The following is a 23,553-nucleotide window of genomic DNA, read 5'->3' as shown; positions in this document are numbered from 1 at the left end:
TAAAAAGAAATTAAAACTGGCAGAGATGGATGTAAGAGGGAAAGGGAAGATAGGAGAAAGCATGGTTAAGCAGGTTGGTGAGGATAAGTTGATATCGGCAGAGGCTGTTATATAGCCCTGCCGACCTCAATGATTCTCCTCAGTTGGAACTCCCGTGGGCTTGGGAACCAACGAGGAGTTCGAGCTCTCTTTGATCTAGTCAGGGAGGAAGGTCCCAAGGTCTTGTTTTTACAAGAGACCAGGTTACAAGTTAAGGCTATGGAGAAACTTAAGTACAAGCTAGGGTATGATAATTGTTTGGCAGTCAGTAGTGAGGGGAGGAGTGGTGGTCTTGCCTTATTGTGGAAGAATGATGTAAGTTTGGACATTAAGCATTACTCTAAGAATCATATTCATGCTAGCATTCAGGATTCTTCAACTGACTATGCTCCTTGGTATTTTATTGGGGTGTATGGCCAGCCTGAAGCTAGCAGGAGACATGAGACGTGGCAGTTACTTAGATCCATTCAAATTCCTCGTGATCAAGGCTGGCTTTTTATGGGAGATTTCAATGAAGTGCTAAGTGTTAATGAAAAGGTTGGTGGTAGAGCAAGAACTGATAGACAGATACAGGAGTTTCGAGATTTGCTTGATGATTGTGGTTTATTGGATCTGGGATATATTGGTAATCCATTTACATGGTGCAACAGAAGGGAACCTCAACACAGCATTAGTGAAAGACTTGATCGAGGTCTTGCCAATCTTGCATGGAAGAATTTATATCCTATGGCAAATGTAAGTCATGGAAGTGTGGCATACTCTGATCATGTGCCAATCAAACTACAGTTACAAAATGATAGAGTTTAGAGGAGAGGACAAAAGTTATTTCGCTTTGAGGCCATGTGGGTGGAAGATAAAGGCTGCAAACCACTCATTGAGAAGGCTTGGGTTAATATTAATGGGGATAGAACTATGGAGGGAGTCCTCAAACAGATTCAGCAATGTGGTGAACATCTTGCAAAGTGGAATAAGGATTGCTTTGGTAATGTGCAGAAAAAGCTCAGACAGGCAAAGGAAGTTTTAAAAAGACTTGAGGCCTCTGATCCAAAGGGTCATAGAACAAATGATTTAAAGAAAGCTCGAATAGATGTTCAAAATTGGTTGGAAAGGCAGGAGATTATGTGGAGACAAAGGTCAAGGGCTCTATGGCTGACTGAGGGTGATAAAAATACCAGTTTCTTCCATCATAAAGCCTCACAGAGAAAAACAAAGAATATGATAAAAGGGATTAAGGATGATATGGGTAATTGGAGAGTGAATGAAGATAGGGATGAAGTTATACTAAACTATTTCAAGAAGCTTTTTACATCCTCAACACAAAGAGGTAGTATGCAGTTTCTAGAGGCTCTAACAGGTCGAGTTACAGCAAACATGAAACAACAACTGGAAATGGAGTTTGTGGCAGATGAGGTTGAAGTAGCTTTGAAGGAAATGAATCCAACAAAAGCTCCTGGTCCTGATGGTATGGCTCCATTATTTTACCAAAAATATTGGGCTATAGTGGGTGGAGATGTTACTCGAGCTGTTTTAGATGTGTTGAATACTGTATGCTTTCCTTCATTGCTAAACCACACTTATGTGACATTGATTCCAAAAAAGAAAAAGGCTGAGTTGGTCTCTGATTTCAGGCCAATCAGCCTTTGCAATGTTATCTATAAGTTGGTGTCAAAGGTTCTTGCAAACAGATTGAAGACTATTCTGCCTCAGTTGATTTCTGGTTCTCAATGTGCTTTTGTTCCTAGAAGATTAATCTCAGATAATGTGTTAATTGCCTATGAGTTAGTGCATTTTCTTCGAAGGAAAAGGAAAGGAAGGAAAGGTTACATGTCTCTAAAGCTTAATATGAGTAAGGCCTATGATCGAATAGAATGAGATTTCTTGGAATCAGTTATGAAAACTATGGGTTTTGGTGCTAAATGGACTAGTTTACTGATGCTGTGTGTTAAATCAGTTTCATTGTCTATTTTGGTGAATGGAGAACCTAAAGGCCCAATCTATCCTTCAAGAGGGTTAAGGCAAGGGGATCCGATCTCCCCTTACCTTTTTATTCTCTGCACTGAAGGTCTTATTTCCCTTCTTCAGCAAGCTGATGTCAAAGATGTAGTGGAAGGGATCTGTGTATGCAGAGGTGCTCCAAAGATTAATCACCTTATGTTTGCAGATGACAGTGTGTTATTTTGCAGGGCCACAACACAAACTAATAGAAATATTCTTCATTTATTGGAGGTTTATGAAAAAGCTTCAGGACAAATGGTGAACAAAGACAAAACTTCTATGGTTTTTAGCAAGAATGTCTCATCTACTACTAAAACTGAGATTATGCAGTTATGGGGTGTTCAACAGCAGCAAAATTATGATAAGTATTTGGGATTGCCTCCAATGGTGGGTCGAGGAAAGCATCAAGCTTTTTCTGGGCTGCAAAATAAGGTGTGGACTAAATTACAAGGGTGGAAGGAAAAACTGTTATCTCAAGGGGGTAAAGAAGTACTTATAAAGGCAGTAGCCCTCTCAATTCCAACTTACACCATGAGTTGCTTTAAATTGCCTGCCTCTTTGTGTTCAAAGTTGGAAAGTTTGATAGCTAGATTTTGGTGGGGGCAGAGAAAAGAGGAAAATAAAATCAGATGGGTTAGTTGGAGGAAAATGTGTAAGTCCAAGTTGCATGGAGGGATGGGTTTTAAGGATTTAAGGACCTTTAACTTGGCCCTTCTTGCAAAGCAGAGTTGGCGTATCCTTAAAGAAGAAAGTCTGCTGCTACATCAATTATATAAAGCTAGATATTTTCATTCAACAATTTTTAAAGAGGCCAAACTAGGAGCAAATCCTTCTTTTGTGTGGAGGGGTATATGGGAAGCTAAGCATCATCTCCTGAAAGGTTGTAAGTGGAGGGTTGGAGATGGTAAGGCCATTAATATATGGTCTGACTTTTGGTTACCAAACCATAAACTGGTGCCTGTCTCGGGTTCCACTACTCAGTCCCAATTAAACTGGAAGGTTTCTGAATTAATTGATGACAGAACTCGAAGTTGGGATGTGGAAAAGGTTAGAAGATGTTTACCTCCAAGGGAAGCTGAAGAAGTGTTGCATATGGTGTTAACCTCTATTAGTAGGCCTGATGAGTTGGTATGGGAACATGAGAAGAGTGGTCAGTTTAGTGTCAGAAGTGCTTATAGACTATTCTTGGCTGATGCTGCCAGTAATCAAGAAGGAGAGGTATCATTTCGAGAAGATCAGACAACAATGTGGAGGAAAATATGGAAAATGCAAGTTCCTACTCGAGTGAAAATTTTTGTATGGAGGGTTTGTAAAGAGGGTTTACCTTCTTTAAAGAATTTGCTAGTTAAAAAGGTGGTGACAGATGCTATGTGTCCATGGTGCAGACTGGAAGAAGAAGATACAAATCATGCTTTGCTTAATTGTGTGACCTTTAAAGATGCATTGTTGGATCAGCTCAGGTTCTTGCAGAATGCTTCAGGATTATTGGATTTTGTCCAGATTATGCTTCAGTTGGCATTAAGCAAAAAGGTAAGGGAGATGGAACAAATGGCTTTATGCACATGGGGGTTATGGCAAAGAAGGAATAAACTTCTTTTTGAGCAGCAAAGATTGTCTCCTCAGCAAGTTATGGATCAAGCTTTTTCACTTCAGCAAGAACAGAAATCAGCCATAGCAGAGCAGAGAAAGGGATTAAAGCCTGTGTGCAATTGGACAGCTCCACAGGCAGGGGCCTTGAAGCTTAATACTGATGGTGCTATCTTTCAGGACCAGTGCAGCTCAGGAGTAGGAATGGTTCTAAGAGATGAGAAGGGACAGGTGATCTTCACAGCAAGTAAACCAGAACATGAAGTAACAGATCCAATGGAGATTGAATTTCTGGCTGTGTTAAGAGGCCTTCAAATTTGCTTGCCTCTGGGAATTGCGGAGCTCGAGGTGGAACTAGATTCCCTTCTGGTGGTACAAAGTCTTGCTACAGATCAAGAGTCTATATGGGGGAATTTGGTCTTTGAGATAAGAAGGCTCTTGCAAAGATTTCCTAAAGTTTCTATTAAGCATAAGGGTCGGATGGCCAATGCTGTGGCTCATTGTTTAGCTAGACATTCATGGCATATAGATGATCTTGTAATTTGGTGGCATTCTTTTCCTGAGTTTGTTTCTCAAGTTATTAGTCATGATGCTTTGATGTAATTGATGTTTTGATGAATAAAACTATGTTTCTTTGGTGATCAAAAATATATATATATAAATACATATATTTTTATAAAATATGTACAATATCGGAGTTGGAGTCGGTACATCGCCACCTCTGACTTTTTTAGTTAAAAAAAGTCCGAAGTCGGTGCGTAGTTGAAAACAAAATCGAATTTTCGAATTTTTGCTCAACCCTAATATCAAACATTAAATAAATTTAGTAAAACTATTGATTGACTTGGCTACATTTTCTAGAAGAAGTGAATGATATAATCTTATAAAAATCATTCACTTCATTTGTTCTCAACAAATAACTATCTCTGCAAGTTATGATATATATTCACCCTAGTCCCTAGACCAAACCAATCAGGACTCCCTGATAATGCCATTAGTTCTTTTTCACCATCTACATCATCAAGAACGATAAAATCCTTTTTATTATATACACAGCATGCTCTTTATGATCACCTTAATTCCCTCGTGATGATCCCATATATATGTATTTCTTCTTGCATGATCATAGAAAGAAATTTTTGTAAAGAAGCTAAACTACAACCTTTAGATTCTTCTCTAATACAAGAAATAATATTGCCTCCTTCAAACTGATAAGAAGCTTGATCATAAATTATTTCGGCCAACATTGTCTTACCATTACCACCCATCCCATGATCAATTCCTACAAAGCGAACATCGTATGATTCCATATATAGCCAATAAGTTCATCATTTCCTCTACACGGGAGTTTATTGCAACAAGTTTCTGGTAATCATGACAGTGAGAATGATCTAGAAATCAACTCAATAGGTATAGTACCACTGATTTCTTGTATAATTGTTGATTCGTACCTCTAAATTGATAGATCAATTAATATTGACGAAACTTGAATTGATAGAATATTTATCGTTGTTTATTAGAGAAATCAAAACTCTTTAATTCATACTTACTATTTTCCCTCTAGCAACACTTGAGATATCGAACCAAAACCAAACAATGTAAACATTTTAAAAATTATAATTGTCATAAGTAGAATATAGATATTTGGAAAAAAAAAAATAATTGGACTGGACCGAACGGACTGACTGGACTGGACCGGTCCCTATGGATGTTCGGTCTGGGAAAAATAATGGACCAAAAATTTCGATCCACCCCCCCCCCCCCGGGACCATACCGATTTACACCCCTACTAGAAACCATGGGAACCATAGTATATAACATAAAAAATAACTCAAAATATGCAAATTTTGAATTATGCTATAGGATTAAAGAACTCTACATTTTTACAAGTTCCTGTAAACAAGCCCAGCACCACACTCGCATCAAACCATGGAATGGCATGTAAGTCCACCTTTCTCATCCTAAATGTTCATATCAGCGGTGCTGCATGGTACTAATATATGAACATTTTATGGAACTGGGGGTGCCAGATTGGCCCTTATATGCAGAGGCATCAAAGCACCAAAGCTGAGTGACTAATAATATCAGTCCAATGAGGTTATTGTTTTCAACTTAAACTAAGACAAGAAATGCAGACCGATTATATGACAGATATGCATTGTAGTGTTACTATCGTGACTCTCTCTCTCGTTACAGTTATGACTCCCTCCCTTGATATCTCTGGATATTGTGTATCTATCACCTTCCATGTATAGCATATTAGCATCCCATGTATAGCAAATGTATAGCTGTAAGTTAGCCATAAATGGTAGATATTGAGCTTTGTATAATTTATTAAATCAATACGATGCCCTTGTAGCGGCTAGACTGGTTTTCACACATTATATAATCCCTTTGGATTGAGCATAAAAAAAAAGTAGGGAATGAGATCTGATATTAAAGTATAAATTCATATGTGGCTTAGTTTTTTTTCCCTTCAATCATTACAAGTTAGAAGAAAATGCATGCTTTCATGTTTGTGAGCTCCGATTTTTGGTTTCGAATATGGATTGAGAAATCATTAACTAACCAAGATGAATCATTATACTCCACGTACGTACAAGCAATATGTTGTTAAGAGTATTTCCTAGTGAAGAGTAGCCTAATGCGGAAAAAACCATGCAACAGATCAACTCAAAATCATTTGAAGATCACGATGATCAATTACCAGAATCTTGAGTATCATCATAGTATGGCAAGCTTTTTTTTTCCTTTCATTGTATATTCTATCACATGTATTGTTTCCTTGAATAGTATTATATTGCAAATCCTGAGATTGTATCCTCCCATTCCTTGTACTCTGTAAATCTCTATATAATGAAATACAATTCATGGTTTTGATCAAGTTAATTACCCATTATTTTATAATCTTGTTCATGGTATCAGAGCACTACTAGGCCAATGCCTCTGTCCACTCCTCTGCTTTGCTCAAATGACATTTCATGCTTCAATTGTTTTTCCCTCCTTCACACAATCTTCTGGTGTGAAGTTAGATGGTTACAACTACCTCCAATGGCTGTCTCAGATGGTTCTTATTCTAAGAATTCACGACACTGTCGGCATTTTGGATGGTTTTGAACCATGCCCTCATCCTTTTCTTGTTTATGATCAAGGCAAAGAGATCCCCAACCCAGCACATGCTCTTGGGTGAAAAAGGACCAACATCTTCTTAGTTGGATCAACATGACTTTGTCTGAGTCTGTTGTGTCCATTGTTTTTCGGCAAGTGTGGACTACATATTTCAATCGGTTTGCCTCACAATCTATATCCTGAGTGTCTCATTTAAAGAGACGACTTCAATGTCTCTCTTAAGGTAGTAAATCTTGCTCTGAACATCTACAAGGAGCCAAGTCTCTTGCAGACCAGCTTGTAGCAATAGGGAAGCCCACTGATGATGAAGACCTTATTTCTCTCATCATTAGTGGCCTTAATCCCTCATTCCATTCCTTTGTGAACTCATTCTCATTGGCTACTCGAGTCAATCCTCTATCTTTTGCTGATTTCTAAGAGGAACCACTCAACCATGAGATGGTTTTGCTCCAATAACATGATGTAGTACTAGATCCCTCAACTTTGCAATATTAGTGCAAAAACAATGCTGCTCTTCACCAAATAGGTACGCTCCTCGTGGCAATTCTCAAAATTTCCACCAAGAAATGGGAACTCCAAATCTTCAGGTGGCCCTCAACATTTGCAGCAACTTCTTCCAAACATCAGTAACGCCACCTAGGCTCGATGTCAGATTTGTGGCAGATTAAATAATGAAGCCTTGGATTGCTTTCACCATGTGGATTATTCCTTTCAAGGGCACCATCCTCCTCAACAACTAGCTTTAATGGTAGCACAATCCAACCAAGGGTTTGATAGTCAGCCAAGGTATGTGATAGTGGTGCCAATGCACACATAACAAAACAACATGAAAATCTCGCCATTCAAGAGGCTTACCAAGGTCATGAAACAGTTGCTGTTAGTGATGGAGCTGGCCTCAACATTCAAGACACTGGTTCCTCTACTATCTACACTCCTCATTCCAAATTTCAACTTAAAAAAGCTTGCATTGTCTATACAAAGGCTTTGTGTAGATAACAATTATCACTTACTACCTCTTCTTCTTTTCTTGTGAAGGACAATCAGACCAAGGTAACACTTTTAGAAGGCAAAGTTGAGAAAGCTAAGTAGAATTATTCAATTTTTAATATTATTTTTAGGGCTGAAAGTCGAACGGTCCGGACCGGAAAAACCGACCGGACCGGTCATTTTTGGACCGGACCGGACCGGACCGAATGAGTCCGGTCCGGTCCCGGTCCAATTTTTAAGGGACCGAAGGTATTCGGTCCGGTCCCGGACCGGACCGGACCGGACCGAATAGATTAAAAAAAAATTATTATTTATATAATAGTTGAATTACTAATAGTCTAATACTAATACAATTATATAGTTATACTAATTATAAATTCATAATAACTAAATCATTGTAAGTCTATAACTATATTATATATATATTTAGTATCAATGTATTACTATATTCTTTAATATATAACTATTAACTATAATATATAGTACTAGTATAACCGATCAAAAAAAAAATATAGTACTAGTATATATATTAATGTATTAACATATTATAAAAGTTATAGTATAAATTATAATATATCATATATTTGTAAATTTATAATAGTATTAGTATAGTTAACTTAATATGTAATATGTTAGCATTAAATCACTATAACTACATAGAATATTAGTAATAAGAGTATTACTATTATTTAATATAATATTACATATATTATCACTATCATTACATATATTTATTAGTTATAGTATTAGTACTAATAGACTAATAGTATTAGTTATTAATATTACATATAGTTACATATATTACTATTATTACTATTATTATTACATGATATAGTTACATATATAATTATCACTATTACTAATAGTAGTAGTGTATTACTAATATATATAATAGTATACTATATGTATATATATTAAATATGTCACAATATAATTACATAAGTATTAAACAAAATGTCATTGAAAAAAAAAAAAAAAACTCATAGGGTGGACCGACCGGACCGGACTGGACCGAATGGGACCGGACCGGACCGGACCGTATGAAGTTCGGTCCGGTCCAGGGTGGGAAAACCCTGGACCGAATAGGTCCGGTCCGGTCCATAAAACCTCCTCGGACCGGACCGAATTCACCCCTAATTATTTTTTAGTTAGAATTTGAAAAAGTTGAATTGTTTCTTGTTTTTGTTTAGAAATTTGAAAAGGTTGTAATAATTAGATAAAAAAAAAGTTAAAGATCTAAAATTGAAAAGTATGTTTGTGATGTTTACATATTGAGATGAGATTGGATGAGATGTGATCAGCATCTTCAATCCAAACAAGGCCTAAGTATTCCTCGTATAAAACATTTATTTATCTTTTGCTTGGCCAAAGAAAAATTAAGAGAAAATAAAAGATGCCCAAACAGAAACTTGTACCGGTGACAACAATAGAAAGGTAAACCCTTTGAACCAAGAAGAAAAAAGTGCCTTTCAAAAAAATGCCTTTCAAAAAAAAAAAAAAAGGTGGAAAGAATCAGCATGAAAATTTTCCTTTGGGGTGAAGAGAATAATTAGGTCAACATGGCAAGTACTTCATTAGCTCAAAGCACCAAATAATGGAATATCCACAACACAACAAATGCTGATTTATTTAATTTTTTGCTGCTCTAGGAACCCAACAAAGTAACTAGTAAGATACTCTGGCCTTAACTAGCACTCAGAACTGTTGATTTTCCCTCATTTTGAAAGACATTACAACAATGCCATGTCTGCCACTTCAGAACTTCCTTTCAAAGATACTCTTTTCCCTTTATCAGAGGTAGAAACAATTAAGTTATAACTTTACAACCACCTGCTCAAGCAAAATAACAAGTAATTGGCATAGAATCATTTCCAATTATTCTCATTTGGGGGGAAAAGAAAAGAAAAGAAAAGAAAACCACTAGTTCAGGAAATTAAATACAAATTAATTAATATGGTAAGCAAAATAAATGTTTTGCATCATTAATGAACACCAGCAGAAATTAATAAATGTTTTACTTTCTAATGCACAATAAAGTTATAAACACCAGCAGAAAGAACAGGAAAAAAAAGAACAGCTATTGTTTTCCATCTGAAGAATTTCATGAACAAGTACTGTTCAGAATAAAAAGCTATCCAGAAGTTGCTCCACAACGTACGATGAAAACAGACAAAAAGCCTTTTTGGTAAATTAATAGCAAAGAACATTATTTGAGGATTTTAAAGCTATCCTCAAATAATATGCACACGTCGGTTCCGGTCGATTAAGTTGGTGCATGTTGGTTCACTCGCCTAATCATGACATCCGGCCATGGTGCTTCCTCTATATTTTCATATATTGCATAGCTATATCGATGATGGAAATCTGAATTTGAATATGAATCTGAAGATCCCGAATGGCGAAAAGGAGCAATGCTATTAAAGAACTCTGAATTAGCACCATCATCTGGACATACTAAATGCACCCCGCATTCTTTCGCTTCATTGAATTTCACAGAACCATTCTCATAACGGCCTGTTTCAAATGAAATCTTTATGAGCCTCCTCCATATATCCAAAACTCGCAAAAACTGCAAAATCGCCGGTATATACACCCAGAATCCAATTGTCTTAATTAAACAGTCGTCCAAGAGACGAGGAATTAAAAAGTATTCAAAAGAACATTCCTCCCGACATTCTTCTTCATCCCTCTCAAAGGATAATTTAGGACTCACCGATGCAAAATGATAATCCCATTCCTTGAATAAATAAATTGAAGCTTCTTCATCAAGGGAAAAGAATTTATCAGAATCACAAACAATAAAGAAAGCACACCCCATCTCCGGATTCGTAATACCATCCAAATCTATCGTTACAGAGGAGCCATTACTTTTATACCGGACCCACTCCGGGATATTGAATCCCAACGACCACCCACTTATCATCGTCTGTAAAAATAACCCCAAAAAGAGATGTTAATTGCAGCAAAAATTAATCAATTGCAAGGCGATGATTAGTTTTTCTATTTGTGAAATGAAATCCATTTTTATTAAAGCATTTCTCTTACATGTTTTGTTTGTTTCTAAAGAAGATAATGAGAGATCAGACACATTGACTTACCACATTGCCATATAATTTCCCAACAATTCCACTTGCCATGTCTAAAATTTTTTCTCTTTTGCTGTCAAAATCAATGCACACTACATCTGCCGAAAATTTTCCTTCTATCTGATATTCTACAAGTGATCCGATATCATAGGTGGGATCTCTCATCAACTTGCGTCCTTCAAGACGAACCTCATAGAAGCCCTTGGGGAGTAGATTGAAAGATGGTATTTGTGTTATAGCAGTTTCCCTTGCCTCAAAATATATCGGCCATTCCAACTTACTCAGCTCTGGCAACTTCTCAAGGCTTGAACATTTTTGAAGTTGCAAATTTTTTAATCGTTTGCGACTTCCGATGGATGGGTGGACCTCACACAAGCTTTTACAACCTTCCAGGTTTATTTTCTCAAGATTTGGAGCTCTTGTCAAATCTGGTGTTTCAATCAAATTCTTAGAAAAACTCACATCAAATTCTTTCAAATTGTCTAAAACCTGTTATAAACAAGCATAGCTAATTGGATCAAAATATGAACATATTAACTTATTTGGAAAATGAAGGGGGATTATTAAGAAGAATACATATTTATACGAGTGAAAAACTTACCATCGACCCCTTCCATAGTTGTTTGATGCGGCTGCCAGACATTCTTAGTACAGTAAGATTTTTTGGTTGGAAACTGCTCGGCCAAGATTTCAAAGGATATCCAGACCACTCTAGGTATCGCAACTCATTGGTTGGCATGTATTTTAAAGGGTTTCCACGCCATTTTAAAGTTTGAGAATGATGGAATTTAACATATCTCAATTTTGTCATCTTTGAAAATGCTTTGGCGTTGAGTCTCTCTTTCGTTTCAGGACAAAAATTCACGACTATGCCTTTAGTTGCATCAGTTCCCTGATAACCAAGAACAACAGGTTAGCAAGTATTAGGATGAAAAAATACATTTTTATATTAATGTCTACACTAATCAACTTACAGTATCATTCTTCAGTACATGACAGAGATCCTCCCAACAAAACAGTCTACTACGTTTTCCATATTCATCAGGGCATTCGCAGCGAACTATTTCCCGGCCTAGTTCTTTTAGCAAATCATGCATCGACAACAATCCATATTTTGATTTGCTTATGAGGGAATTCTCAACGAGAACGTCAATGTCGATGTGATAATGACCAAAACTTTCTAACACCTCAAAAAATTTGTAATCCACCCAATGTTGTCCTCGGAAAAAACACGCCATATCTAAAAATAACTCTTTTTGCATTTCCTGCAGCCCATCCAAACTTATTTGAAGTACATCCATAATTTTTTTATTAGGAATTGCTTCTAGTTGATTCCTAACACTTTTCCATGTATCTATATTTGTTCTCCCAAATAAGACATGACGTCTCAAAACTTTAAGAGCTAAAGGAAGGCCTTGAGCATACCTCACAAAATCCATAGATAGATCCATGTAATTCTTTGGAGGATGGGTTTTGTCGAAGGCTGACAAACTAAAGAGTTGCAAAGCTTTTGCTGTTTCAAGCTGCTCAACCTTATAGATATCATTCACTTTATTTCTTATCAACAGATGACTATCTCTGGATGTTATAATCACCTTACTCCCAGGACTAAACCATTTCCAATCCCCTGCTAATGTCGTCGTTTGTTCGTCACTATCCACATTATCAAGGACAATAAAAATCCTTTTATTCTGCAGCCTCTTCATTATCATCCCAATTCCCTGGTGATGATTTTATACATGTATTTCCTCTTGCATGATTGTAGAAAGGAGTTCTTTTTGTAAAGAAGATAGATCACGAGCACTAGTAGAATTTTCTCTAATACAAGAAATAAAGCTGCTTCCTTCAAATCGACAATTAGAATTAGAAACTCTATCATAAATTATTTCGGCCAGCATTGTCTTACCAACGCCACCCATCCCATGAATTCCTACAAAGCGAACATCATTCGATTCCATATCCAATAACTCCATCATTTTGTCTACATGGGAGTCTATTGCAACAAGTTTATCGTAATCATGACGTGAGAATCTAGAATTCAACTCACGAGAGAGACGTCTACCGATTTCTTGTATAATTATTGATTCGTACCTATAAATTGATAGAACAATTAATATTGACGAGACCGACACGAACCCAAAAAAAAAAAAAACTAGCATTAGCTAATAATTAGCATTGTTTATTAGAGAAAGCGAAACACTTTAGACCAGATCACAATGTAAACATTTTAAAAATTATAAATGTTATAATTTAAGTAAATATATAGATGTTAATTGATTGCTAGCTATCAATGGAAGAAAATCAAAAGAGGGCTAACCGTTACCTGTGGAGTATGTTCCATCCGGCAATACTGCTGGCTTTTCTCAAAGCATTTTTCCACATATCCGTATCTTTCTTGTCTATCTTGGGATCTTTTTCATGTGCAGTGAACGCTTCTGCAAATGACCCACTTTGATTTCTCACGTCAGAAGGATCCACATGGTAGAAAATAGGAAGAATTGTGAGCTTTTTCTTTTCCTCCCATTCAACTATCTCAGCAAGTTCCATGAGGCACCATTTGGAAAAAGCATATTTTGCCGAAAAAATGACGATCGCGTATTGTGATTCTTGAATTGCTTTCAGAAGCGCTTGAGAAATGTATTCCCCTTGCTGGAGTGCTTCATCATCCCTAAAGACGAGAATGCCTTTCCGTTTTAAATCAACATATAGATGATCCGTAAAGTTCTTGCGAGTGTCTTCACCATAGAAACTAAGGAAAACTTTATATTTCCATCGAGGCGTCGAGGAAGAAGTTGGGAAAGAGGTTATGACTTTTTCATCTTCTTCCGAACAAGATGAATTGTCTCTTTTTCTTTTCTTAGTATCTTCGGAAGTAGATGAGGAGGGTGATTGAGTGGCCATGAATGCAAATGCTAGAGATTTAGAAGCTTAATTGTGGAAGGAAATATTGGTAATTTGCAGGCTTAGAGAATGAGAAGAACAATGAAGATATCATGAGGTGATCTATATAGGTATACGTAGAAGCCATGGACTTAGAGTTAGACCCGTCGAGGGTGTGATAGACACTCAAATGACTTCAAAGTTACAGACGTCATTTGGGTTTTTTTTTTTTTTTTTTTCTAAGTATATATATTTTTTTTAATTTTCTTAAATAATTATTATCATAGACGCGCGTTTATCAATCTTAAAGAATATTAATATATATACAGGAGCCCGTCCGTCTTCGAAGGAGATGAAAGGGATATTAATCATTCCATTTCATCATCTGCACAACCTAATTGATAAAATGGAGCCAGCCATTACCAAATTTGCTGCTTATTTTGTCTGTTAATTCTGCCAAATTTCCTGATCTAGAAGAAATTTAAAATAAAACGCGTAGAAGAATTAATTCCTTTGAATGACACGGCTAAAAGACTTTGTCAATTCTCCTTAATTGTCCTCACAATTCATTAATTAAAACGTGTACGCGTACGTACATAGGGTTCTACGTAATTTCTATCATCTTGTACTTAGCTACATTATATTTTAAGTAAATTTCACGTAATTCACTTTATCATTTTAACTCATTATTATTTATAAAAAATTTAATTCATTTTAATTTAACTTAATATTAGAACGAATTTAGATATTAAATTGAATTGAGATAAAAGTTAAAAATTTAATAAAATATTATTAAAATATTATTTTTTAACAATATTTTAATAATATTTACCGCGGTATCAGATGACGTGGCAGTGCCACTTCAGCCAATAAAAAAATAAAAAACAAAAAAAGAAAAGAGAGAGGCAAATATCACGGAATGGAGGGAAATAGATTTTGGGAGGGATATGCAGAGCGAAACCAGAGAGAGGGAGATCTGAGCAGAGACGTCGCCCTCGCAATCGTGCCGTGCGTCTCCGGTCGATGTCTTTGGTAGCTGTCACCGTCCGGTTGTCTGGGTCGCCGTCGTCACGTACCCGTAACTCTGAGTCGCAGCGGGGTGGGTGAGATAGAGATCTGTGGTTGCCATGAGAGGTGATTCGGTTCTCCCAACCCAGTCCTCCGCATATTCTTGGTGAGTGTTTACACATTTCTTCAGGCATTCTCCAAGATTTCGTTTCAAAATTTTGCTTAATGACTGGCTCTGGTCTTGAACAGTTTGGGTACTTTGACACAAGCAGAGTTCGGGCCTCGTGGGTGGATCTGTGTCAAGCCATCATCTCAGTGAAAATTATTCTTGGAGGTACGTATGTTCTATATATGGTATATCTCCCAAGGCTGCATGTAGTTCCATGATTCTGGAAGGGAAAAGCATGCATGTCTTTGACTTTAGATTCTTTAAGGCTGAAGCAACTCATGTAATTAGGCGTACATGTATTTTATGCAAATATATAGGACTTTTGTGCATGCGTGTATGCCTTTTCTATTCTCTTTTTTTCTATTCTTTGATTTATTTGGTGCTGTCGTTATGGATTATGTATGCCAACCAAAGTAGTTTTGCTTAAGCAGCTTTTGATCGAGATGGTGACATGCATATAGTTGATCAGAGAAGAGAGATTAATTGCCGATCTTTTGATCTTAATCTCATGTTTGTGCATTAACATACATATATTCGAAGTTGCCGCGAAGTACATGCAAAGACTCGTGGATTTTGAGTACTTTTTCTTTTAATAAGGGGTCATCAATCTTCACTTGCAGTATATAATGTGATTTTTATTTGTTACCTCTTCATTTGATTAAATTGAAAAAGCTTCAAATGAAGGTTTCCTTTACCTTCTATTTAGATGGTGCCCTGCTTTGAGAAATGTTTGAGAAATTGCTCAAAAAATTTTGGCATTACTTTATGAAAATCCTACTTCAGTTGGTTGTCTCCTCATAGCATACCTAACACTGGTTCAGCATGTGCATGATCATGGCTATCTATTCTTGTTGGGCATCCCCACCTACGGGCCTATTTCCTTTCGGTCAGGAAGCTTTAAGAAATTTGATGAAGACAAATGGTGCATGGACATACAGAAAGAGAGGGCAAGTCACCCTCTTCATTCATTAAATAAGTTGGAGCTATTGTTTTCCTATATACAGTCCTCACTCTATCCATTCCATGTACGTGGGAGAAATATTATGATAAGACAAAGGAATATTCAGGAAAAGGACAGCTGGATGTTAGACAATAATTGATATAATCTGGTAAAGAAACATGAATTGACTCACAAATGGTAACTGCCAAAATTATGCTATAAAGGATTCTATATATAGTCCTCACTCTATTTAACGCTTAAGCAATTGAATTACTTCATTCTAAACAATTATATATAGCTTTCCATCATTTTAATTATTAGTTCACTCAATCTTACAGACACATACAAATGTAGCATATATATCTTCATGTTTTAAAATTGAGTTATATTTAAGATCATAAACAAATGGCATTACTTTTGCTAATTTTCAAAAGTAGAGTATTTTTTTTTTTTTTTGAACAGCTTATATATCCATGCATATATTGACAATGCATTTGTCTCATTCTCAGCATGGGAAGCGGGAAAGAACAGCCATCTACGCAAACATCATCTAGCTCAAATCCCCCATCCGTGGTATGTTATATCATTTATTGCTTTGTTTTTATGAGTATTTATCACCAGGGTGCCACAAAGCACAGCTTTTGAATTACTGGATCCCAACTCTGAGAAACAGTGATTCAGAGTAAAAAAAGTGTAAGTGGATCCCAATTTTTTCTGATATTTTAATGTATTTATTGACACCACGTTAATATTTGGGTTTTATTCTTTATAGATGCACTTTGGGTTTGATGGATCACAATCGTTGCACCATGGGATGGACGGATCACAACCACTGAAATGATTTTTGTGGCTTGAATGGATTTTTGTGGACTTCAATGTATTTTTTCTGGACTTTAATGTATTTTTGTGGACTTTAATGTATTTGTTTGTGGATTGAATGTAATCTAGGGATTTGTTTTTGTAGATTTAATGTATTTTTATGGACTTTAATGTATTTGTTTTGTAGATTTAATATATTTATGTGGCTTGAATGTAATCCAAAGATTTTTTTGTAGATTTAATGTATTTTTGTGGCTTGAATGTAATATAGGGATTTTTTGTGGATTTAATGCATTTTTGTGGCTTTGATGTATTTTTGTGGATTTTTTCTTAAAGAAGCGTAGTTGCAGGTTCGTGATGATAGAGTGAAAGCAGATAATTCAACTTTAGATAGATCAGAATGGACTTTACTTCATGATTCATATGTTATCATATTGGAACTTTCAGATAATTATATTGTGGCCCAAGTTTAATGCTTATGCTCAAAATTAAAAGTTGGTTGAGACCGGTTTTCATACAGATCATGCCATGTTTCGGATTGTAATTGTGTATCAGATGGTATTGATGAATGGTAACTCACATTAGTGGAAAAAAATAATCATTCTGCCTGTGTTGTTGGATCTAGAGTTGTTGGCTCATGGATTATATGTGACATCCATGGAAAACAAAACTAGAAAACATGTTATATCAGATTTATAAAATAAAAATATAAACTAGAAAACCGGAAATCATAGTTGACAGTATCATTTCTTGGACTTTGTAATTTGACTGAAACTTCAACTAGATGCAAAAGTCTAGTAGAACTTTTCAAATTACCAAAACTAGAGCTACACATATTTACAACTCCAAGCTCCAACAAAGTTCGAGAAAGACATATGTACAACTTCTCAATACACCAAAATATGTTGGAATAATTACTTAGTGGCATGTCCAATACAAATGCAAAAGTCCAGTACAAAAACAAAAGTCCATTACAAAACAAGCTATGGCTTCATTTTTTCTATGGCCACCTTTGCATAACGGTCAACAACATTCCCATCTTTATCAACCAGGAATTTAGAAAAATTCCACTTTATATTGTCTCCAAATAGGCCCACCTTTGCTAGACTTCAAGAACTTGTACAACGGAGCAGCTTCTTTACCATTCACATCCACCTTACAGTGCATGAAATAAAGTTTCATCAGGCATTACTCCAACTAAGATTAGGAGAAAAAAGGCATAAACCCAGGAAGCAAATGAATGAATTGAATCTGTCTCGTACAATTATACAATGATTAAAAAATAAAAAATAAAAACAACTGCTACTTTCAAATTTTCAATCTCTCATGTCTACCCACAAATTTCGAAAGTGAATGTCAGAGGATAGATCCACTATCTTTCAAAAGTGAACGTCAGAACTAAATCATCCAGTACTACAGCTAAATAACAAGAAAGAAAGGAGCATAATTCACATACTGGCTAATTTTATTCAGATCCAAATATTATCATCCAATGTTTAGTCTCCAACAGAATTGAGCCAACTTTCCGCACTTGATAAGACAGAGGCACTAACAGATCTAAAAAGAAAAATAAAACACGAAAAGCTAAAGCATACCATTGCGATGCGACATTGACCATCAAGAGCATCTTCCCCTTATACTGGCTGAGATCAACATCATTTCGCCTAGCATCCTACAAGCACGAAAGCAAACTGAGGTGAAAGGAGTTGGGTCGTGGCAAATTATGAATATACATTACGTTCAACTAAGACACAAACTGACCTCAAGGAAGAAAAATAAAATAGAAATTTTGTAACGGTGACAATAGAAAGGTAAACCCTTTGAACCAAGAAGAAAAAAAAATGCCTTTAAAAAAAAAAAAAAAGGAAATAATCAGCATGAAAATTTTCCTTTGGAGTGAAGAGAATAATTAGGTCAGCATGGCAAGTACTTCATAATCTCAAAGCACCAAATAATGGAATATCCACAGCGCAACAAATGCTGATTTGTTTAATTTTTTGCTGCTCTACGAACAAAGTAACTATAAGATACTCTGGGCGCAACTTGCACTCAAAAACTGTTGATTTTCCCTCATTTTAATAGACATTACAACAATACCATGTCTGCCACTTCATAACTTCCTTTCAAAGACACTTTTTTACCTTTATCAGAGGTACGTAGAAACAAGTTATAACAAATATTACAACCACCCGCTCAAGAAAAATAACACGTAATTGGCATAGAATCAATTCCAATTATTCTCATTTGGGGAGAAAAGAAAAGAAAACTACTAGCTCTGGAAATTAAATACAAATTAATTAATATGGTAAGCAAAATATTAGAATTTCAGGGGATCTTGATTTTCACGTACTACTTTCCAATCCTCTTCAAGAGAACACTTAAGACCGCAAAGCTAATTCCTAATAGTAGAAGTATTTTGCAAATTAAGATACACATCTCGTGATACTTTGAAGCACAAGAAACTATAGAACATTGAAATTCTAATGCACAATAAACTTATAAACACCAACAGAAAGGAGCATAATTCACGTACTGTTTCAGAATAAAAAGCTATCCAGAATTAAAAAAAAAAAACAAACAAAAAGCCTTCTTGGTAAATGGTAATTTTAAATCCACTGCAAATTAATAGCAGAGAACATTATTTGAGGATTTTATAGTTTAAGATTCTCAAACATTCTGCACATCTCTCTGAATAGTAGATGAAATAGCTCCACTGAGCTCGCTCGCCTAATATGGAAATTTCCAAATCCCGTTTCCTTTTTCTTTCCAATAACAGCACTATATAGACGATGGAAATCTGAATTTGAATCTGAATCTGAAGATACCGAACGGCGAAAAGGAGCAATGCTATTAAAGAACTCTGACTTGGCACCATCATCTGGACATACTAAATGCACCCCGCATTCTTTCACTTCTATCAATGGATCAAGACCTAATTCATCAAACAAGCATGCTTGAAATGAAATCTTAATGAACCTCCTTCGTATATTCAAAAACTGCAAAAACTGCAAAACTGCCGGTATATACACCCAGAATCCAATTCCCTTAGTTAAACAACCGTCCAAGAGAGGAGGCATATAATAGTATCTAAAAGAACATTCTTCCCAATATTCTTCTTCATCCCTCCTAAACAATAAGTCAAGACGCACCGTTGAAAAATCAATGCATTTCTTGAATAACAAAGAAATTGAAGTATCTTCATCAAGGGGATAGAATTCATCAGAATCACAAACAATAAAGAGAGCACACCCCATCTCCGGATTCGTAATACCATCCAAATCTATCGTTACAGAGGAGCCATTACTTTTATACCGGACCCACTCCGGGATATTGAATCCCAGCGACCACCCACTTATCATCATCTGTAAAAACAACCCACAAAAAGAGATGTTAATTGCAGCAAAAATTAAGCAATTGCAAGGCGATGATTAGTTTGGCAATGATTAGTTTTTCTATTTGTGAAATGAAATCCTTTTTTATTAAAGCATTTCTCTGACATGTTTTGTTTGTTTCTAAAGAAGAGAATGAGAGATCAGACACACTGACTTACCGCATCGCCATTTAATTTCGCAACAATTCCACCTGCGATGTCTAAAATTTTTTCTGCTTTGCTGTCAAAATCAATGCACCTTACTTGTACCTCATGTTTTCCTTCCATATGATATTCTACAAGTGATCCGATATCATAGGTGGAATCTCTCATCAACTCGCGTCCTTCAAAAGTAAAAAGACTCATGCTCTTGGGGAGTAGATTGACAGATGGTATTTGTGTTATAGCAGTTTCCTTTACCCACAAATTTGTCAGGCATTCCAACTTACTCAGGTCTGGCAACTTCTCAAGGCTTGAACATTCGTAAAGTGCCAATTGTTTTAATCGTTTGAGACTTCCGATGGATGGGTGGACCTCACACAAGTTTTTACAACCTTTCAGGTTTATGTTCTCAAGATTTGGGGCTCCTGTCAAATCTGGTGTTTCAATCAAGTTCTCAGAATAACTCAGATCAAATTCCTTCAAATTGTCTAAATCCTGTTATAAACAAGCATAGTTAATTGGATCAAAATATGAATATATTAACTTATTTGGGAAAATAAAGGTGGTTATTAAGAAGAATACTTATTTATTTGAGGGAAGAACTTACCATCGGTCCCTTCCATAGTTGTTTGATGTGGCTGCGAGACATCCTTAGTACAGTAAGATTTTTTGGTTGGAAACTGCTCGGCAAGGATTTCAAATGATATCCAGACCACTCTAGGAATTGCAACTCATTGGTTGGCATGTATTTTAAAGGGTTTCCATGCCATTTTATATTTTGAGAATGATGGAATTTAAAAAATCTCAATTTTCTCATTTTTGACAATGCTTCGGCGTTGAGTCTCTGTTTCGTTTTAGGACAAAAATCCATGACTATGCCTTTAATTGCATCAGTTCCCTGGTAACCAAGAACAACAGGTTAGCAAGAATTAGGAAGAAAATATACCGTTTTATATTAATGTCTACACTAATCAACTTACAGTATCATTCTTCAGTACTTGATAGAGATCCTCCACATGAAACAGTCTACTACGTTGTCCAGGTACTTGAGGGCATTCACAGCGAACTAATTCCTGGCCCATTTCTTTTAGCAAATCATGCATGGACAAATCCTTACACCATCCATATTTTGATTTGCTTATGAGGGACTTCTCAATGAGAACTTCAATGTCGATGCGATAATAACCACAACTTTCTAACATCTCGTAACTTACGAGGGACTTCTGGAACAAACACGCCAGATCCAGAAATAACTCTTTTTGCAATTTCTGCAGCCCATCAAAACTTATTTGAAGTACATCCATAATTTTTGGATTAGGAATTGCTTTTAGTTTATCTTTCTCACTTTTCCATGCATCTATTTCTCTCTCATATAAGAAGGAACCCAAAACTTTAAGAGCTAAAGGAAGGCCTTGAGCATAATTTACAAAATCCATAGATAGATCCTTGTAATCCTCTATTGGATGGGTTTTCTTGAAGGCTGACAAACTAAAGAGTTGCAAAGCTTTTGTTGTTTCAAGCTGCTTAACCTTATAGGTATGCTTCACTTCATGTGTTCTCAATAGATGACTATCTCTGCTAGTTATAATCACCCTACTCCCTGGACCAAACCATTTCCGATCCCCTGCTAATGCCGTTAGTTGCTCGTCGCTATCCACATCATCAAGGACGATAAAAACTTTTTTATTCTGCAGTATCTTCTTTATCATCCTAATTCCCTCGTGATGATCCCATATAGGTATTTCTTCTTGCATGATCATAGAAAGAAGTTCTTTTTGTAAAGAAGCTAGATCACGAGCAGTAGCAGATTTTTCTCTAACACGAGAAATAAAGCTGCTTCCTTCAAATCGACAATCAGAAGAAACTCTATCATAAATTATTTCGGCCAGCGTTGTCTTACCAACGCCACCCATCCCATGAATTCCTACGAAGCGAACATCATCCGATTCCATATCCAGTAACTCCATCATTTTGTCTACATGGGAGTCTATTGCAACAAGTTTATCATAATCATGACGTGAGAATTTGGAATTTAACTCACGAGATAGACGTCCGCTGATTTCTTGTATAATTGTTGATTCATACCTATAAATTTATAGAACAATTAATATTAACGAGACTTGAATCGACACAAACCAAAAAAACAAAAAAGGCTAGCTTTAGCTGATAATTAGCATTGTTTATTAGAGAAAGCGAAACACTTTAATTCGTACTTTAATATTTTGCCTCTTGCAACACTCGAGCTGTCAAACCAGATCACAATGTAAACATTTTAAAAATTATAAATGTTATAATTTAAGTAGATATATAGATGTTAATTGCTTGCTAGCTATCAATGGAAGAAGATCAAAAGAGGGCTAAATGTTACCTGTCGTGTATGTGCCATCCGGCGATACTGCCGGCTTTTCTCAAAGCATTTTTCCACATATCCGTATCTTTCTTGTCTATCTTGGGATCTTTTTCATGTGCAGTGAACGCTTCTGCAAAAGACCCACTCTGATTTCTCACGTCACAAGGATCCACATGGTAGAAAATAGGAAGAACTGTGAGCCTTTTCTTTTCCTCCCATTCAACTATCTCAGCAAGTTCCATGAGGCACCATTTGGAAAAAGCATAATTTGCAGAGAAAATGACGATCGCGTATTGTGATTCTCGAATTGCTTTCAGAAGCGCTTTAGAAATGTATTCTCCTCGCTGGAGTGTTTCATCATCCCTAAAGACGAGAATGCCTTTCCGTTTTAAATCAACATATAGATGATCCGTAAAACTCTTACGAGTGTCTTTGCCATAGAAACTAAGGAAAACTTCATATTTCCATCGAGGCGGAGATGAATCATCTCCTTTTCTTTTCTTACCAAGTTCAGAAGTAGATGAAGTGGGTCTTCTTTTTCTTTTCTTACTAACTTCTGAAGTAGATGAAGAGGGTGTTTGGGTGGCCATGAATGCAATTCAAGAGATTTAGAAGCTTAAATGTGGAAGGGAATATTGGTAATTTGCGGGCTTAGATAATGAGAAGAACAATGAGGATATCCTGAGGTGATCTGTATGTATATATAATAGAAGCTAGCCATGAATGGAGTACTAGTAGTAGTGGCCGACCTGAGATGGAAAGTTCAAGGTAGACAACATCAACTTTCGGTTTATGTAGTCAAAAGGTTATTGAAATGGAAAGAAGTGGAGGTGCGCCCCCTTTTTATGCTTTTTAATCTGGCGTGATTCGCGGTTGGAGTAAAGATGCCAAAAGGAGTTGGAAGTGTTTGGTTGTTGCAGAAATATTAATCTACCAGATCAAGCACGCATGTACGTTATTTCCAGGGTGGACAGTATCAACTTTCGGTTTATTTAAGCCCTGTTTATGGTAACCCATCACGGCCCTTATTCT

General features: G+C 36.1%; 2 protein-coding genes and 1 long non-coding RNA gene across 6 annotated transcripts in view; 1 reads left to right on the top strand and 2 right to left on the bottom strand.

Annotated features, from left to right (window-relative positions):
- LOC122294099 (disease resistance protein RPV1-like) overlaps window positions 1–23,290 on the bottom strand; it is a 36,915-nt gene extending 13,625 nt beyond the window's left edge. Inside the window, exons 1-6 of one of the 4 annotated variants that reach the window (XR_006237491.1) lie at window positions 22,540–23,290; window positions 21,152–22,256; window positions 20,779–21,069; window positions 20,190–20,666; window positions 18,235–20,001; window positions 17,358–17,794 (exon numbers count right to left, since the gene is read on the bottom strand). Coding sequence is in view for 3 of the 4 variants with exons in the window: in XM_043102562.1 (XP_042958496.1) it covers window positions 19,291–20,001; window positions 20,190–20,666; window positions 20,779–21,069; window positions 21,152–22,256; window positions 22,540–23,111 (3,156 nt within the window). In the remaining variant the exon portion in view is untranslated. Of the gene's footprint in view, window positions 1–17,357; window positions 17,795–18,016; window positions 20,002–20,189; window positions 20,667–20,778; window positions 21,070–21,151; window positions 22,257–22,539 lie in introns of those variants that run through there. The other 3 variants (XM_043102562.1, XM_043102563.1, XM_043102561.1) reach the window with 3 other exon arrangements.
- Window positions 9,641–13,187, bottom strand: LOC122294101 (disease resistance protein RUN1-like). Its single transcript, XM_043102565.1, has 4 exons — window positions 11,798–13,187; window positions 11,425–11,715; window positions 10,836–11,312; window positions 9,641–10,663 (listed from the first exon to the last, which is right to left on the bottom strand). Exons 1-4 carry the CDS (start codon window positions 12,533–12,535, stop codon window positions 10,001–10,003), a joined length of 2,169 nt encoding a protein of 722 aa, XP_042958499.1. The 5' UTR covers window positions 12,536–13,187; the 3' UTR covers window positions 9,641–10,000.
- Window positions 14,595–16,926, top strand: LOC122294103. Its single transcript, XR_006237493.1, has 4 exons — window positions 14,595–14,877; window positions 14,961–15,045; window positions 16,330–16,393; window positions 16,593–16,926. It is a non-coding gene; the product is annotated as an uncharacterized LOC122294103 (long non-coding RNA).
- Window positions 23,291–23,553: the final 263 nt, after the last annotated feature.

This window comes from Carya illinoinensis, chromosome 14 (assembly GCF_018687715.1).
Source record: "Carya illinoinensis cultivar Pawnee chromosome 14, C.illinoinensisPawnee_v1, whole genome shotgun sequence".
NCBI classification, from domain to species: Eukaryota; Viridiplantae; Streptophyta; class Magnoliopsida; order Fagales; family Juglandaceae; genus Carya; species Carya illinoinensis.
This window is presented reverse-complemented; position numbering and strand designations above follow the sequence as displayed.

Excerpts from the sequence above, each read along its gene's own strand:
- LOC122294101 (XM_043102565.1), bottom strand. The coding sequence starts at position 12,535 with ATGATAATGAAGAGGCTGCAGAATAAAAGGATTTTTATTGTCCTTGAT. Across the intron at positions 11,716-11,797 it reads ATGTACTGAAGAATGATACT|GGAACTGATGCAACTAAAGG; the intron begins GTAAGTTGATTA and ends CTTGGTTATCAG. Across the intron at positions 11,313-11,424 it reads AACTATGGAAGGGGTCGATG|GTTTTAGACAATTTGAAAGA; the intron begins GTAAGTTTTTCA and ends TGTTTATAACAG.